Source organism: Petaurus breviceps, unplaced genomic scaffold (genome assembly GCF_028583685.1).
Source record: "Petaurus breviceps papuanus isolate PSGF00001 unplaced genomic scaffold, PetGlider_PUasm1.0 90752, whole genome shotgun sequence".
NCBI lineage: Eukaryota > Metazoa > Chordata > Mammalia > Diprotodontia > Petauridae > Petaurus > Petaurus breviceps.
This window is the reverse complement of record NW_027187336.1, coordinates 11,288,915-11,308,467: the sequence shown is the minus strand read 5'-3', so window position 1 is coordinate 11,308,467 and position 19,553 is coordinate 11,288,915. Positions and strand designations below refer to the sequence as shown.

Below are 19,553 nucleotides of genomic sequence, written 5' to 3'. Positions count from 1 at the left end.
AAAAAAAAAAAAAAGAAATAATTAAGAGGGAAGGCACTAGAATTAAGAGGTTGGGAAAGGCTTCTTGAAGATGGAATTTCAACTGAGATTTAGAGGAAGCCAGGAAAGCCATTCTAAGCATGGAGACAGCCAGAGTAAAATGATCAGAGCCTAGAGAAGGAGTATCTTATTCATGGAATAGCAAGGAACTTATTGTCACTACATCAGAGTATGTGACAGAGCATAGGTATAAGACCAGAAAAGTAGGATGGGGCTAGGTTATGAAAAGCTTTGAAAGCCCAGCTGGATTTTGTATTTGATCCTATATGTGACAGGGAGCCACTAGAGTTTATTGAGTAGGAGAGTGACATGGTTGGACTTGAGTTTTGATAAAAATCACTTTGGTGACTGAATGGAGCAGGCAGACCCACCAGTAGGCTTTTGCACTAGTCTGGAAGGTGATTAGGGCCTATACTAGACAGGTGACAGTATTTGAGGAGAGAAGGGGGCATATTCAAGAGATGTTGCAAAAGTGAAATCAGCAGGTCTCAGTGACAGAGTGGATATGAGCTGTGAGAGATAGTATAGAGTGCAAGATGCCTTCTAGGTTTTGGACCTGTGGGGCTGAAAGGATGGTGTTACATCACCTAGCTCCAGGCAACTGATATTCTAGGGAAAATATCAGTTTAGGGGCTTAAGCCAAAGCATTTGAAGAATCTCAGTGCCCCTGAGGGATATTCCCTAGTATTCTGAGGGGGAGATGTAATAAGGTGGATCCTAGTGATATGATTTTCCAGTGGGAGTGGGATAAGGACCTCAGCTACATAGGTATTAATTTTTCTTTAAAAGTTTGATAGAATTCTTCTTTAAATTAATTATCTGAACCACTCATTTTTTTTCTTCTGTAATTCCTTTGCAGCTAGCTTAATTTCCTTTTCTAAAATTGTATTATTTAACATCTCCAGTTACCATTTTATTAATTTATGTAGTTAAAAAAAAAAGATTGTAGCTAAAGTTTGAGAATGTAAAAGAAATAGTAAATTGTGTAATTATTTCATTGTGATTTCACTTTTTTTGTTTTATTATTTTCTCATTTCTAATATGGTTGGCTAAAGGATTATTGAAATTCTAGGTTTTTATAAAGTCAGTTCTTTAGCTTTCTAATTTGTTTCTGTAATTTCCAAGATTTCCTTTTTTTTGTTGCTTATTTTGCTTTTATTGGTTTTCTCATTTTAATTACATATTTAATTAAATTGAATCCTGCCATTTTCTCATTTGTTTTTTGAGGGGTATACTTTCTTTTGTCCCTCTAAGGACTGCTAGAGCTGTGCCCCAAACATTTTGGTATATTATCACATTGTTATCATCATCTTTCAAGTGTTTATTAGATTGTATTTAATTTCCCTAAATATTTATGAAATTCTACATGTTTTTTGCTTTTTGGAGGGCAGTTGGAGTTAAGCGACTTGCCCAAGGTCACACAGCTAGTTTTGTGTGTGTGTGTGTGTGTGTGTGTGTGTGTGTTAAGTGTGTGAGGTCGGATTTGAACTCAGGTCCTCCTGACTCCAGGGCTGGTGCTATATTCACTGCGCCACCTAGCCACCCCTTATAAGTTTTCTTTTGGCTGGGGCCGGGGTCTTTGTCAGTGTCAGACTTCCTTCCATGCAACCAATCTATATTTTGTAATTTTAGAAAATTTAGTGAAGAATTGTCAGTATTAGAGGAGTTGTGGAATAATAGCACAGTGATGCATTGTTGGTGGAGCTGTGAATTAGTATTATTTCAGAATACAATTTGGAATTATGAAAATATATCTATTCTATGACTCAGAGATTCCAGTGTTTGTCCTGTGCCCTTGCAAGGAACTGTAAACAAAGTAGATATCCATTGATTGGAGAATAACTAAACAAACTGTTGTATGTCATTGTAATGGAATGTTAATGTGCTTTGAGAAATAAGGAATACAGTGAATACAGAGAAGCATGGAAGGACCTAGATGGAGTAATGCAAAGTATAGTCAGCAGAGGCAATAAAACGATTCACAAAATGACTATAACAATGTAAGTGGAAGACACAATTGTACAAATAACACAAAATAATTTTTTAAAATAGTTGTTGCAAAAGTACATAGAGTAAGTTTGATCCTAAAAAAGAGGAATAAGGAGATATTTTCCCAAATTCCTTTGTAAAGGTGAAGAGTGAAGGATGAGGAACATTGCCTATGTTGTCAAGATTTTTTTTTTTTTAGATTTATTGATTGGTTTTGCTGGATTTTTTTTTCCTTTTGGACAGTTTTTTTATTTAATTTTTTTTACATGGTATAACTTTCTGGGAGGGGACAGGGAAAATTTAGATAATGTAAAAACAAAATCAAAATTAATTTTTAAAGAAGTTCCTTGAGGCTTAAAACCACTAAATTACTTCTTTGGTCATCGTCTATCTAGTAAATTTTGGAAGTAGGCTTTAAACTTCAGTTTTACTCCCTCTAGATGTAATCCTCTATTAACTAAGTTTAGACTTTCTCTATATTCAATGTTTTCTAAGGCATAAAGACAAAAATGAAATGCAACAATTCCATGCTATGGGTTTGTTTGTTTTTTTTTTTGATCGTAGCACTTTTAGCTTAATTTCATCTTGTAGAATTTTCCCAGCAGTAAGAATAAAAGGGAAAACTTAGGACATTCTGGTTATAATGATCTTATTACTTAATCTGTTATAGCAAGAACATTATTAAAAGAAGAGAAATAATGAATGAGTTCAGTCCAGATTATCTTGTAAAACTGTGATCTTTCCTTATTAAGACTTTTAGATTTAATTCTTTAATGATAGGGTCTGACTCAGCGCCATTCATGTGCATGTGATACACACACACACACACACACACATGCTTCTCTTATTGTAGAGATCAAAGAAACTTGATCATTGTGAACCATGATTTAGAACAATATAGCATCTTTCCATGTTAAATCTATGAACGTCAGAACAAGGAAGTATTGTCTAAATGCATCGTTGGAGAATATTACTATGTTCCTTTGATAGATCTGAGTTATACAAAAGGTTATTGAGTATTGGATATGGGAAAGGTTTTCCTATAAATGTAAATCATTAAATTATTTTAAATGTAGAATATGTTCTGAATCAACTCATGCAAAATGTTTTCTAGAAAAATTTGATACCCTTCAATTTTATTTTCTGTAACTTATTAGTTTCTGGAATAAAAATAGCAAACATGTTAAACTTGTGCATCAAAAATATTGCTGCTAAAACGTAAATGTCTTGTTGTAAATGGATGATTAATGTAGAGAACTCAATGGTTTTTTAAAACAACTTACTGAAATAAAGAGCTTCTTTCTAATGTCTACAGTCAAGCTAGATAAATTACAATTGAAGTAATTAACAATGAACATGAAACAAATTAATCATTTCTTGTAATTTCAGTAAAAACTGAAGGGCTTGTAAAATTCAGATAGAATTGTATACCAATTGGCAAACCAAAGTAGGATCAGCAAATATGAAATGAAGTCTTGAATTAGTATACACATGTATATTTAATTATCAGTATTCATATTATAAATGATTGTTTTTTATCTCCCATGAATTAATTTTTGGTACCAAGTATCAGTGTTATTGTGCGTATTAAACTTGCCCATCTAGCAAATATTTGTAAATTCATTCACTTTTATATTTACTTATATTATTACGCAATTACTGCTAATTTTGTTAGTTAAATCTAGGATTTGTTTCCAATAGTAAAATTGCCCACAAAATATTAGACAGTACATTCTTAGAGATGAAGAACAGGAAAAGGATGAGCTATCATACCTCTTTCTGACAGCTAAACTTTAAGAAATCCTCTTCTTGAATTATTGATTTCAGTCAAAGGTACCACCATCCCCTCAATCATTTTGATAACTTCTGGAATATACTTGATCCCTCACTCTCCTTTACCCCCTATATATCCAAGCATTTGCCAAGCCTTATAGATTCTACTTGAGAAGATTGAATTGGTCCTGTGTCATTTTCTGATTGATTCCATTTACCATTAATTCCTTTTGTCCTGTTACTGCTTAAGTCTTGATTCTTTGTCTCTGAACTTATTTCACAGATTCAGCTGGTCTCTGATGGGTTAAACTGGAAACCCTAGGTGTCCTGCTCATCACTGATCTATTCTTGACTCAAGGAATTTAGCTGACCTTGGGTGATGCATGTGAACAAAAGAGAGTCTGGTCTAATAACTTTATACTACCAAGCTATCCCTTCAAGGATGTTTGTTTGACTGTCCAAAAGTCTGACCCCTATCTTGCTCAGGAGAGGAGGAAGAGGTGGTTGTTAGAGCCCTTATTACCAAACTTCCAAGCAATCATATTGTTCCTTGTGCCTCATCTCTGTGTCCAGTTGTGTTGTCCTCAATTCCATGATGTCATCTACCCTGTTCTGTTCTTTGTTCTCTACTCCCCAAAATCTGTTAAAGGGGAGCTCTCCTTTTGCTCAAGGTCTTTGGCATAAATGGAGGCAATCCACTGACCCATTTATTGACAGGCAGTATGCCAGTGTTAATAAATGTTATCTTGTTTGGAGAAACATGTCTCAATTTACCTTTTTGTTCACTCATGAAATACCTGTTAAACCTCTTTTGCATCCAACTTTTTTTTTTCTTTTTGGGTGGCAATTGGGGTTAAGTGACTTGCCCAAGGTCACACAGCTAATTTTTGTGTTAAGTGTCTGAGGCCAAATTTGAACTCAGGTACTCCTGACTCCAGGGTCGGTGCTCTATTCACTGTGCCACCTAACTGCTCCCCAACTTTTTTTTTTAGTGTATAGAGATTCAGGCCCTCATCTTTTGCTTAGACTGCTGGCTATCAGTAGGCAATCACAGCTTCATGAAATTTACCTGAAAACTAGGTTTATTACAAAAGAAATGAACATACATGTAGAGCCCAGAGAGTACACAGTGTCTAAACTGCTGGGCCTGGAGTCAGGAATACCTGAGTTCAAATCCAGCCTCAGATACTTAGTAACCGGGCGACCCTGGTTAAGTAATTTAACCTGTTTGCCCCAGTCTCCTCAACTGAAAAATGAGGGTAATAACAGATACCTCTTGCAGTTGTTGAGAATCAAATGAGAAAATATTTGTTAAGTGCTTAGCACACAGTATTGGACAATTTTTGGTTAGTTTTCTCTTATGACTAAGTTGTCCAAACTTTTTAGAGTCATGGTAGATCTCATTCATGAGGCTTTTTAGTGTTGTGCATGACCCCATTCTTCCCTGTCCCCTGTCCCTCCCCAGCCGATCTCTGAGCGGGAATTTCAGCCTAGGGTAAATTCGAGTGCAGGGGAATTTCGAGGTGTGTACTGACCAATCACCATTCTTGGCCTCTGCAAGTTTCTGCTTAGGTAATACCTAACCATTGGCCACGTGGTGTCCCTTTAAAAGCTGGCACTTTGTGCAGTCTCACTGTGGGATTTGGCCCTGACCCCAGATAGTCCTGCAGAAAAACTAAAATCCACTTACAATTTTACTCTCCGGGGTCTCTTATCTCTCTTCTTTTGGCACAGTTTCATCTACAATCAGGAGAATCTGGAGGGGCCCAGCATCTACAGTGAATCTCTCATTTTTAGCTTTGATCTGGATATCCAGATCTGTAAGATCTTCTGTGCCCCTTAATAGGCCCGTGTGACCTGCTTTGAGCTTTGATCCAGCCCACAGTTGAGTCACATGGAGCTGATGGTGGGAAGAGCTTGCCAAATGGGTGGAGCAGGAAGAGAGTGAGGCAGAGTTGAGGAGAGAGAGAGAAAAGAGAGCTTGTTGGTGGGCAGGCTTGACAGAGGGAAGGCTTGGGGATGGGTGGTGCTTCCTGCATTGGTAATGTGTACCAACTTCTTTATTACCATGGTGGATTTGGCTTTTTGGTGTATGCATAAACATCTTGGTTTTGTCTTCAGAAAAAAAAAATCTGTTATATCTTGCGATTCAAACCTAGAAATACACCTGCATATTCTTAGCAGCTGCTGTGGGTACTGAATTGGTGATACACCCTCTGTACTTGGTCCTGCAGCTACAAAGACAAAAATGAAACTTTTCCTTCCCTCAGGGAGCTTAAATTCTATAAGGGGAGACATCAACTACATAAATCAGTGTAGTGCTGCCTTTGGGCTTTGCCTGCAACTTCTTGCAGTTGAGTGCCCTGTAGGATGACAGATATGACTGTGTGACTTCTCTAAATTAGCACTAGTGGCTTACTGTATGCTCTAGGACAAAAGATTTTAAAGCTGTTGTCAACCTAGCTCCAAAGCTATCTTTCCATTACAACACACTTCTCCCCGACTTCCAATCTCACCTCTACCCCAGACTCTGCAATTCAACCAAACTTGTCTTCTCTCTGTTGCTCACACAAGATCCTCCATCTGTCTCTGTGTCTTTGCACTGGCTTGATCCATATGCCTAGAGTGCAGTTCCTTCTTTTCTGCAATCTCAGAAGTCTCCCTTCCTTTAACAGAAAGATGAGCCACCATCTTCTGCATCAAACCTTTCCTAATTCCCCCAACTGCTAGTGCCTTCCCTTCCATGTTACCTGTCATTCAATAACATGATGTATATTTGTATTTATTTGCTTTATATTTGTATTTTATATTTTTGTGCTTTTCTTTGTGTATGGGAATGTAAGCCACTCATGAATAGGGCTTGTTTCCTTTTTTGAACTTGTATCCCTGTATCCTAGCACAGTACTGGATACCTAGTAAGTTCTTACCAAATGCTTATTAACTAATAAACATTTTGTATCTCTCCATGTATGTACCTGTTGTTTGCTTCAATAGATTGTAAGCTCCTTGAGGATCTAGACTGTCATTTTATGTGATAACATATTTACAATTCTTCACAAGGTTTGATTTTTTTTTTGAGGGGGGAGGGCAGGGCAGTTGGGGCTAAGTGACTTGCCCAAGGTCACATGACTAGTAAGTGTTAAGTGTCTGAAGCTGGATTTGAACTCAGGTCCTCCTGACTCCAGGGCTGGTACTCTATTCACTGTGCCACCTAGCTGGTGCTCCTTAACAAGCTTTGAGTTATTATATTTATTCCCAGTGTCTAACTTAGTGCTTGTCACACAGTAGGGCCTGTTACCTAACAAGTAAGTATTTGTTAAGTGATTTATTGATTGTGATAGCAATGTGTCTGCTGACTCTCAATTTTGGTTACAGATAAGTAAAATTTAAATCATGTTGAAATAAAGCACTAGAACTGATTTTTCAAGTTCCAGTTGATACTGGTAGAGCCAAAGGGACTGTGATAATAAGCCTCTAAAATTAGAAATAGACTCTTTTTAAGTAAGGGCACCACATCTTTATGGCTAATACACTATAAGTTTCCTTAATTTGCATTTTTTAAAATCAGAATTACTTAGATTTGCACTTATGTTTACTTTTTGTGTAAACTTATTTACTGCCTTGTGGTTGAATAAATTTAGTTTTGTTGTTTTTGTTTCTCGTCTTCCCTAGAACTTTACTCCTTTCATCCCACAGGCAGCTATGGTATAATATCAAGAATCTAAGTCTCCATTGCCAGAGATACTAGTTAGGAAATGCAGCAAGTCACCTATCTGAACCCACGTTCATATGTGAACTGAGAGTACTATTGACAACTACCTAATTTACAGCTTGTTATGATGAGCAAAACAATATATATAAAGTGAACTGCTCTTACTTAGACAGCTCAGCTAATTAGAGGCAGAGCTGTAATTAGAACTCAGCTCTCCTCGTGCTCTTTCCACTATACCATGCTCCCTCCTAAGGATGTGTTTCTTAAGAAGGTTGTTTGTTTTTTTAAAGAGTAGAGTTCTTTTAAAAGTTTTCATTTACTTGGCTTTCAAAATGAAAAATTGGGGCTAGTGTTAGTAATCTTATAGGAAAAGATTGGGGTTTTTTCAGCCTATTTTCCTGTGTTTTTTTTTTCAAAAACTTCCTAAATAATTTTTGATATAAAGAATAATTGGTCCTTTTTATCTTTCACAAATTGATTTTTTTAAGTTAAGCTGAAGTTAGAATTGAGTACTTTTTCCTGTAAAGTAACTGTCAGCTGCTTTCATGACTTTTGGTTTCAAAATTCCAATTTGTTATTAGACTTAATCCATTGAGGCATAGAAAGAACACTGAACTTGGAGCTAGGAAAAACCTGTGTTCAGATTTCCCCTTTGATACTTAAGAGCTCTATGCCCAGTGGCAAGCCTTTTGGCCCCACTGTTCCTTAATTTCCTCATCTGTGGAGGGAGAAGAGGATATGCAACACTTAACCTCAAGGGTAGTATTGTAAATGTGAACTACTTTGTAAAACTTAGTGTCATATAAATATCAGTTATTACTGTTATAATAACTAAGCAAATGAATAAATTCCTAAGCTATACTCAGTGTTAGAAGGAACTTTAACAATGTTACTGTATTATTTGGAAGAGCGGTTACATCAGCAAGTGAGGAAATAGGGGACTTTATGTGGAAAAGTAGAGTGAGCATTTACTTTCACTTGGCATATATATTATAGTAAGACTATTTCTGTAATAGCTTTGCTAATACTCTCACAGGAGATTTTCCTGGTGATGAATTCTTTGTTTAGATGGCCATGTTTAATCCTATTATTCTTCTCCATTCTCTGTACCACTTTGGTTTATTTTACTCTTCCTCCTTAGTATGCATGTAGTAGGTAGTGAATTCTTGACTTGCCTTGCTTTTCTCCCTTTCTTTTGTATCCCCAATGCTTAGCACAGTACTTGGTACATAGTAAGTACTTGGTAGATGCTTTTTAATTGATTGATTAGTATCACCCATTTCATGCCTTTGTTGTAAAGATAACAACAACAGTACCACAAAAATTTGTGTTTCATTGGCAGGATAACTTTCAGCAACACATATTACATCCATTGAATTGTCTGAACCTGAGAGGTTACGTAAATTACCCACAGTCATATAGCAAATAAATATTACTTTACCCTCCCAAAGATAGAGGCAGGAATTGAATCCTTATCTTCTTCACTCTCAACCCAGTATTCTTTTTACTTTGCTTTGTTGCCTCCAAATTTGTTGTTACTAAAAATGTAATGGCTTTGAGCTTTACAAAGCAGTTAAAAGTACACATACAGAGTAGCCCTTTAGAATAAGCCACAGTGGAACTGTTCTTCACATTGTACATGGGAATGAACTAAAGGTAAGTGGGATTTAAAGATCAGAGTCATAGAGCCATTAAATATTGAGGCCAGACTTTGACCTAGGTTTCCTGCCTCTTGGACCAGTGTTCTTTCCACTATATCACTATATCACACATACACACACACACGCACGCACGCACGCACGCATGCATGCACACTTTATTTATGGATTAATATAAGCCAGTGAGAAGGAATAGACAAAAGAGGGGGAAAAAAAATCTAAGAAAAGTACCTGCTTTGGTACAGATGTTTTAGCATACTTAGGAATATGAATATCTTGGATTTAGACATTTGTGGCATTTATGTAGTCTTTAATATTCATTGAAGAACTAAGCCTTTAAGGTTATAAATTAGCTAGCTGCCTGTACATAGCTTGTGGAGGTTTCCTGTACCTTGTGGTAGGTCATTGATGCCATTCTTGTGAGAGGGCTGTGTGAAGCGTCAGGTATGACTCATCAATACTCCAGCATAGCCACGTGCATTTAGCAGTTGAAAAGACACACAGAATCAAGATTGCCCTGTGTTCTCTTACAAGCACATAAGCATCTTCTTCTGGCTTTCACTTACTTGGTTAAGACTGCTTTCTGAAACTATCTTAATTTGAGAAATTCTGAAAAGACATAATTTTAAAGGATAAGAACTTCTAAAAATTAAAAATAATTTGTTTTTATTTTTTTTTCTAGGTGTATGGTTGCTGATGAAGTAAGTGATGTTTCTTTGTTCCAGTGTCTTATATCAACATCAATAATTGTAAATTTTATATTATGTAAGAACTGGTGAATTATGTCATAGTATTTCTCAGACTATTTCATAGGATCTTATTATTCAACATGATTTAAATAGGGGTTCTAAGAAAAAAATTTGATAATTCCAGTCTGAAAATGTTAACTGTAAAATTATATATGGCAATCCATACATGGACTCATATCAGGACCTAGGTTCAGATATCACCTCTATGATTTACATTTGTGTGATGTTGGACAAACCATTTGACCACTCTATATCTATATCTTGGTTTCTTCATCTCTAAAATCAAGAAGTTGTACTAGATAATTTCTAAAGTGCCTTCCATTTTTCTGAATAAAGCAGGACTTCTTAATGTAGGTTCTGTGAAATTGTTTCTTTTTAAAAAAATATTTTGATAGTTGCACTTAAACATGATTGGTTTTCTTTGGAATCCCATGAATTTCATTGTGTGAATTTTAAAAAAATATTTTGAGAAGGGATCCATATAGGCTTCCCTAGAGTGCCAGAGAGGTTCATGACAGAAAAAAAAAAAAAGAATTAAAAATTTCTCCTACAAAGGATCTATGATCAAAAATACATATTTAGAATATAATTTTTACCGAAATGAAAATGGGCTTAATTTCTTCTATTCTGCTCCCCAATTATGTAACCCTGTATGTCTCTCTCCATCAACATTTTTGGACAGTGTCACAGAATTTCAAGACTAGCAGTGTTCAGTAGACAAGTTAGAGAAACATTTAATTAAAATATGACATGTGGTTTTAAAAGAAGACTAAAATAAAAACATGAAAAGAAATCTTTCACATATATTAAAATATTTCTCAGAACTGTGAGCTTTACTTGAAAGGTCATTTTAAATTGTTTCTCATATGTAAGATATAGTGAAATGCCATCAAGAATGTCATGTTTTCTTACAATAGATCTCTCTGTCTGATATTGTAGGTATTTTTACAGTCCATAAACAGCTTGCTAAATTGATGTGATACCTCTTTTTAGATGGATTTTGCAAGTAAAAATGGAATTTGCAGAGCTTGTTATGAGAAGTTATTATCCTTTTTACGTCTCATAGAAATGTAAATTTGTTATTTTCTAATTCCAGATTGGATTGTAAATTTTACTGAGAAACCTGATGATGCTTTTGATTACTCCATTAAGAACAATAGTGATACTTTGAACTTGTACATTTCAAAATGTATTGAAAATAAAGAGGACTAGAATTTGAATTTGTTATGAATATGTAGAACCTGTGTCACGAATAGATTTATTATCATAAAGTCACTTGTCAATTAATCTCAACTTTTTTTTTAAATCATTACTATGTCTTCAAGGTCTCTGTTATTTAATAATAGTTTGATGAATTTTGCAAAATAACTCATAAATGAACAAGTCAATAAGGATTAAGTACCTGCTATGTGCCAGGAATGGTGCCAACCTTTGGGGATACAAAGAAAGGCAAAAAAAGTCTCCACTCCCAAGAAACTCACAAGAGGGGGGGGGTTGTACAAACAAGACGTATTCAGGACGAACTGGAGATGATCAGCAAAGTGATGGCACCGGCATTGAGGAGGGTTTGGGAAAGGCGGCGCAATGGAGCTGAATAACTGACTTATTACATGTACAGCTTCAAATGCTTCCTAGCCTTGTGAGCTTGGGCAAGTTATTTAACTTCTGCCAACCTCAGTTTCCTCATCTGTAAAATGGTAACAATAATAGCACTTTCTTGGCAAGGGCATCGTGAGGATAAAATTAAGTGATATTTGTAAAGCACTTTTAGATTCTTAAAGCTATATATAAATGCTGTTGTTATGATTATGATTATAATTCTTTGTTATCCATGATTATAATATCATCTGAAGGCTGCTGCTATTCTTTCATGCTATGGATTTTTATCTTTCTGTAGTATTATCTTCTTGCTAGTTACCCCCTCTCTTTTCCAGGGATTTTCATGACACTACTTTTTTTTTTTTTTTTGCCTTTTGGGGTTAAGTAACTTGCCCAAGGTTACACGACTAGTGTTTTTTTTGTGTGTGTGGGTGTTAAGTGTCTGAGGCTGGAACTGAACTCAAGTCCTCTCAACTCCGGGGCCAGCGCTTTACTCACTGTGCCACCTAGCCGCTCCATGACATTACTTTTTACTGGTTTCTTATTCTAACTGACTGCTTTTCAGTGTTCTTTCCTGATTATCATCCCTGCCTCCCCCCTTTTGCATGCATGTACCCCAAGGCTTCTTCCTAGCCCTCTTCTTTTTCTGACTGATTTCATTAGCTTCTCTAGATTCAACTTTTATCTCTATGTCAACTACACACACATTCACACTCTCCCTCCCTCTCTCCTTCCCTTTCTCTCCTTCCCTTTCCTTTCCTCTCCCTCCCTCCCCCCCTAGTCTCATAGCAGCATTTGCCTATTGGATATTTCTGACATTAGAAGATAACCTGTAAGTATCTGAAATTCAGCTTGTCCAGAACAGAACTCTTTATCTTTCTTTCTTCTTAACCTTGTATTACCACCCCCAATGCTGTTATCCTCCTTACCTTACCTAAACTACCTCTTTGTTTTTTTTTTATGTTTTTCTTTATATATTTATACATGTTGAATCTCCAATAATAGAATATCAATATAGAGAGCAAGTATTTTTGGCTTTGTATTTCAGAGCTTTGTACATAACCTGATATATACTTGATGCTTAGTAAATGCTTGTTAAGGTTTGATTGATAGGTTCAAATACTAACTTTTTTTTTGTATTTAAGGCTCTTCATAATCTGGTTCTAATCTACCTTTCCAGGCTTGTTCATCTTTATTCAATTTTATATGCTCTCTGGGCTTATTAAACCTTTAGTCCCTGCCACAAATCTCTCCCCTCTGCAGCCCATCAAAGTGATCAAACTCTGACCATGTATTCAGTAAACTCCACTGTTCCTGTCACTTCAAGATCAAATAGAAAATCCTCTGTTTGACATTCAAAGCCATTTTATAACTCCCTCCCCAGTACTTTTGCAATCTTTTTATACCTTACTTACTCTAGTGTACTCTCTTCAATCCATTAACACTGACTTCCTTGCTATTCCTCTCAAAAGACACTCCTTTTCCTGACTCAGCATTTCACTGGTTGACTCCCTTGCATGGAGCGTTTTTTCTCTTCATCACTGCCTCCTTGGTTCCCTAGCTTCTTTGAAGTTCCAGATGAAATCTTACCTATAAGAACCCTTTGTCGTTGTTTCTGACCCTTTATGACCTCATTTGGAGTTTTCTTGGCAAAGATATTGGTGTACTTTGCCCTTTTCTTCTCCAGCTTGTTTTACAGATGAGGAACTGCAACAGAGTTAAGTGACTCATCCAGGGTCACATGGCTAGTAAGTGCCTTAGGCCAAATTTGAACTCCGAAGGCTATCTTCTGACTCCAGACCCTCTACTCTATTAACTCTGCCACCTGTCTTCTGACTCCAGACCCTGTACTCTATTTACTCTGCCACCTAGATGCCAAGACATAACTTAAGGGAACTCAGCATAAAAATAAAATGACTTCATCGTAGTTATGGGGACCATCTTTTTTCCTTTGTTCTCTTTCTGAAGATTATAGTCTTCTCCCTTTCTGGCACATAGTTCATCCTTTTATTTTAGCTCTTTTATTTATCATTTATATATCACTTTAGAGGTTGCAAGACACTTTGCAAATATCTCATTTTATCCTCACAACAACTCCGGGAAATATATACTGTTATTATCATCCCTGTTTTATAGATGATGAAACAGAGAGAGACAAAGAGGTTAAGTAACTTGCCCAGGGTCACACAACTGGGAAGTGCATGAAATTGGATTGAAACTCAGTTTTTTCTGACTCTAGGTTCAGTACTCTATCCACTGTGCCAACTAGGTACCTCATTTTCCTTAAATCAGAGAGAGAAAAACCAGTTTATAAATTTGAAAGTCATATTTTAAAAAAAATTATAGCAGAAGGATATGTTTTGATGTAATGAATTTGTGACTCATTAAGCTAAGAGGATTACTAAAGTATTTCTGCAGCTATCTTATTGAGCCTGTGTTTTAGACTTTTTTAGATACTCTGAACATTCTGAAATTCACCTGTCTACTTTAATCTTTCTTCCCTAGCTTTTAGAAGCAGAATTCCTCTTTTACCAATATTAACCCCCCTCCCAACTTTTTTCCTATTTTTTCCAGCATTATCTTTTAGTGATTCATTCATTCTTCCTAAGATTATAATCCATCTACTGTACCATATATAAGACAGTCATTACTTTTTAATTTCCATTATGGGATTCGTTTTGATTAACTTAATTCTTCTGATTGTCTAATGAAATTGAAAGATAGTTCTGGTTTCATTTATAGTATTGTACTTCAAATAACCAACAGACCTGAAATCTTATTATAAAATTAATTTTGGCAATCCTAGCTTGAATAATTTTAATTGCTTCCATTTTATTTTTCTCTTCATTAAGCAAAATTAAGTGTTGTTTCGAAGGCAGCACTGTGAATGTAAAAAAGCCATTGTGAATTTGTACTTAATATATTTAAAATAATAAAAAATCCAAACACTCCAATCAGTACTTAACTGGGACATTCTACCTTTTTCATTTTTCATAACAATTGTTATCAAATGGTTCTTCACTTAATTTACTCATCTAGTTTTTATTTCAGTAATTGAGGAAAAATTCATATTAAATCTTTTGCCAGTTACTTTAGTGATTGGGATTTTTTTTTAAAAAAGAATTCTTTTTCATCATATTTTAGGAATTTTTGTATTAAATCAATATTGTTAAATTTATCAACAAAATTTTATCATAGGATCATAGATTTAGAACTGGAAGGTACTTTTAAGGCCAAGGAATCCAATCTCCTCATTTTATAGAGCAGGTAACTGAAACTGAGAGAGGCAAAATTCTTTATTCACACAATAATTTGTGTCTGAGGTGGAATTTTAACCTAAATCTTCCTGGCTCCAAATCCATTGCTTAAATTAAACAAATTTGGGGTGGCCAGGTAGCACAGCGAGTAAGAGCACTGGCTCCAGTGTCAGGATGACATGTGAATCGAATCCGGGCTCAGACACTTATTACCCACCCAGAAACACCTGGCCGTGTAACCTTGAACAAGTTACTTAACCCCAGTTGCTTTAAAAAAAAAATTTAAACAAACTTTATTCTGGACTATTCTCTGTACCAGATCATTTTAGTAATTTACATTTAGCATTTTACAGCAAAGTCATTCAATTACCATTGTTTTAAATTTTTAAAATATACTCTCTGTTACCACTGCTTTGAGATTTTTCTCCTCCAGCTGCCCTAGTTCTCTCATGAAAATTTCATCTTCAGATCTCTATTGACTGAAGTTAAATCCATTCTATTTCTATAATTTTATCTTCTTAAAAGTAGTGATTGGATGGTTGTGATACCCTCAGAGTCTAAATGCATCTCAGAAGTCATCTATTCCAGCCTGTACAGGAATTCCTACATACTATCCCCAATAAGGGATCCTCTTTTCTTTCTTTTTTTTTTTTAACTTTTTTTTTCCAGTAAGTCTGGCAACTTTGAAGACTTCCAAGGAAATAAATTTGACTGGCCCTTAACAAAATTGTGAAGTAGCAGAAGTTCACCTTTGATTTTCTCTTGCTTCTCCTTTGAATGAACGTTTCTTCACTTTTGTGCTTACAACAACCTTCCTTTATCCTACTCTTGTTTAGTTTGGAAAGACCTAATTCTTTCTAAACTTGTTACCTTGTACTTACTTCACATATAATGAACTTACTTATATGTCTACATGTTTTCCCCCCAGTAGAATGTAAAGCTCTTTAAGGGCAGAGCCTTTTTTTTTTTTTTTTGTCTTTGCATTTCTAGTACTGGAACTTACTAGATGCTTAATAAATAATGGTTGGTTGATTGATTTTGAAACTATGTAATCAGTCAGCACACATTTCCATCTTTTCCACAAGAATGGCATAGGAGACTATCAAATATATACTTTGCTAAAATACTGATTAACTATATATCTATAGCATTCTGTCTTTGTCAGTAAAAGCAGAAGGAAATTTAGGTTTGGGCAGCTCTGAGTACTTTCTCTTTGTTATTAATTATCATTACCCTCTACCTAGACAGCAGTCTTATCTTTTTTTCCCCTCTTTTTCCATGTATCTTTAAAATTCCTTTTTGTGATCCTTGACTTTTCTTACCAGCTTCACCTCAGTCTGAATTCTGTCATGTAGAACACTGTTCTTTGAGGAACCTGCTGTGTTGTTGTTGGCATCCATTGCCTGCCCTTGTTTCCATCTTCAGAATAGATCTTTTTAAAGTCTGTGTTCATCATTCAGTTCCCTTCATGTCAAAAGCAGTTTTCTTAGAAAACTCTTCATTTTCTTGCTTATGATACTTCTTTCTCACAATTCCATTTATTTAGAGCTTTAAGTCTTATAAATCTTTTCATATAGTTTAGCATTTATTAAGTGCTGAGGAAATTAAAACAGGCAAAAACATTGATCCCTACCCTCAAAAAGTTTACATGCTCATGAGGGAGATAACCTGTAAATAATTATATGCAAGATACATGCAGGGTAAGTGGAAAGTAATCTGCAGAGGATGGGACTGGGAAAGACACAAAACGGAACTCAAGCTGAATTTTCCCCTGAAAGAAGCCAAGAAGCCAGTAGTCAAAAGTAGGGATATAGAACATTTCCAGCATGAGGCTGATTGATATAAATGTCATGAAGATGAAGTGTGAGAAACAGTGTTGTTGGATTGTAGAGTGTGAGGAGGGGACTAAGTTGTAGGAAGACTGGAAAGGTAAGAATTGACCAGGTTGTGAAAGGTTTTAAATTCCAAAACAGGAATTTTATGATATTCTGGAGGTAATAAGGAATCACTGTAATTTATTGAGTAGAGGGTGATATAGTTAGATCTGTGCTTTTGGAAAATTACTTTGGCAGCTGAGTGGATGATAGATTGGAATGAGGAAAGGCTTAATGCAGGGAGACCCACCAAAAGGCTAGTGTGATACCAGGCATTAGGTTATAGAAGATATTAGGTTATAGAAAATATATTACAGTTGTAGCTGGGTGAATGGAGAGAAGGGATTTTGTGTGTGTGTGTGTGTGTGTGTGTGTGTGTGTGTGTGTGTGTGTGTGTAAATAGCCTTGTGAAGGTAGAAACCACAGGACTTGACAACATTGCATATAGGGGGGTGGTAAGTATTAGGAGTCAAGGATACCAAGGTTGTAAGGTTGGGATACTGTAAAGATAAGAGTCAGAAAGAGGGGGAAAGTTTGGATAGAATCAAAATGAGGTTTGGTTTAGAGTTTAGACATACACAGTTGGAGATAAATATGGGAAATCTAATTGAAGATTTCCATGAAGCAGTTGGTGATGCAAGATTGAAATTCAGGAGAGATACTAGAGGAGGATATGCAGGTCTAGGAATCACTTTTGTAGTTGAACCCATGGAAGCTGATGAGATCATCAAGGGAGATAGAAAAGAGGGAAATGGGTGTGACATGAAAGCAAATCCAGCAAAGGAGACTAAGGAGTGCTCACACCAAGAAGCAGAACCAAGAGAAAATGTTGCCACAAAAATCTAGATAAGAGTATCCAGTAGAGGGTGTTTAATAATGTCAGAAGTTGCAAAGAGGTAAACAATAATGAGATTTGAATAGGACTTTAGATTTGACAATTAAGAATTCATTGTCGGGCGACTAGGTGGCCAGTGAGTAAGGCTCTGGCCCCAGAGTCAGGAGGACCTGAGTTCGGTTCTGGCCTCAGACACTTCACACCGCCCCCAAAAACTAGCCATGTAACCTTGGGCAAGTTACTTAACCCCAGTTGCCATCCAAAAGGCAAAAAAGAAAAAAAATTCATTGTTAACTGGGTTTTTAATAGTATTTTTTTTTCAAATTATGTGTAAAGACAAATTTTAGTGTCCATTTAAAAATTTTGAATTCCAAATTTTCTCCCTCCCTTGCCTCTCCCCTACCTAAGTCAGTAAGCAATTTGATCTAGGTTATATATTTTCAATCATGTAAAATATATTTCCATATTAGTTATGTTGTGAAAGAAGAAACAGACCAAAAGAAAAAAAAAACATGAAAAAAATAAAGGGAAAATAGTATGCTTTGATCTGCTTTCAGACTCCATCAGTTCCTTCTTTGGATATGAATAGCATTTTTCTTCTTGAGACCTTTTGTAATGGTACTTGTAATTTGAAGATCTTCCCTGCCCCTTAATAGGCCAAATGTAATCACATGGAGTCTGTGGTAGGAGGAGCTTGCTGAATGGGTAGAACAAGGAGGGTGGAGTAGAGCCCAGAGGAAGCTGGGAGAAGGAACAGTTAGAATGGAAGGAGGAGAGAGGACAGCAGACAGCTAGGCTTGTTGGTGTTTGAAGGTTCTGGGATGGTGTTGCTCTATGCAGTGGTAACGTGTGTTAACTTCTTTGTTGCTATGATGGATTCAGTTTTCTAGTGTTGGGATTTGGCTTTCTGGTGTCTGAATAAGTGTTTTGCTTTTGTCTTATCTATGAAGAGTCTGTTATGTTTGCAATTGAGAACTATGCTGTCATATTCATACTTGCCGTTGGTGCTACACCTTTGGAATTTTTTTGGATCATTATATTGCTGGGAATAGCTAAGTCATTCATAGTCGATCGTTGTACAATGCTACTGTTACTTGGTACAATATTCTTGTTCTGTTCCCTTCACTTTGCATCAGTTCATGTAAGTTCCCACTGTTTTCTGAAATCTACCTGCTTTTTACTTCTTCAATCCATTACATTCCTATACTACAATTTGTTCAGCCATTCACCAATTGATAGACATCCCTTCAATTGTTATTGGTTACTTTGAAGAGAGTAGTTTCAGTTGACTGATAAGATTGAAAACCTGGTTGCTGTGAATTTAAAAGCAAGTGAAAAGAGAGGAAGTGAAGGCATCAAATTTAGATAACTTTCTTAAGAAGTTTATTCTAGAAAGCAAGAAGAGCTATATTATCTTACCTTAAAAGGATGGCTAGATCAGGTAAGAGGTTTTTATGTATTAGGGAGGAATGAGTATATTTGTATTCAGCAGGGAAGCAGATTGAGAAAGATTATGACTAATGAGAGTGGTGATAGTAATATAGGAAATTTTATTAACAAGATAGAAGAGGATGGGAACAAGTGTGCTTATTGAGGAGTTTGACTTGCCAAGGATTGCCTATCCAATGAACACAAAAGTAGTAGAAAGGATAGTGGGGAAAATCTTTTGTGTGATTTGAGGAAGGGTGAAGAGGGAACTCTCAATGAATGTTCTCAGATTTTTTTCATGTATTACATGTTGGTACTATTATTATCCCTCTTTTATAGAAAGATAAAAGCCTCACAGAGGGAGGCGGCTAGGTGGTGCAGTGAGTAAAGCGCTGGCCCTGGAGTCAGGAGGACCTGAGTTTGGTTCCAACCTCAGACACTTAACACCCACACAAAAAGACTAGCAGTGTAACCTTGGGCAAGTTACTTAACCCCAATTGCCCTCCAAAAAGCAAAAAAAACATTCTGTCCCCTATACCAAGTCATCGATTTTTGTCTTCAGAATTTCATTCTTAAGAGTTATCCATTCCTTGTAGCCTGAATTATCCCCATTTAATTTTAGTTTCAGGCATTATCTTTT

At 35.9% G+C, this 19,553-nt stretch overlaps 1 protein-coding gene across 11 annotated transcripts in view; it reads left to right on the top strand.

The window, feature by feature from the left end:
* Nucleotides 1-19,553, top strand: part of ZRANB3 (zinc finger RANBP2-type containing 3) — a 240,770-nt gene that overhangs the window by 75,486 nt on the left and 145,731 nt on the right. For 10 of the 11 annotated variants that reach the window (XM_069067832.1, XM_069067826.1, XM_069067830.1 and 7 more), the window contains exon 3: nucleotides 9,854-9,872. The exons of the other annotated variant lie outside the window; for it this stretch is intronic. In XM_069067832.1, coding sequence (XP_068923933.1) covers nucleotides 9,854-9,872 — 19 coding nt within the window. The remainder of the gene's footprint in view (nucleotides 1-9,853; nucleotides 9,873-19,553) is intronic. 11 annotated transcript variants of the gene reach the window in all.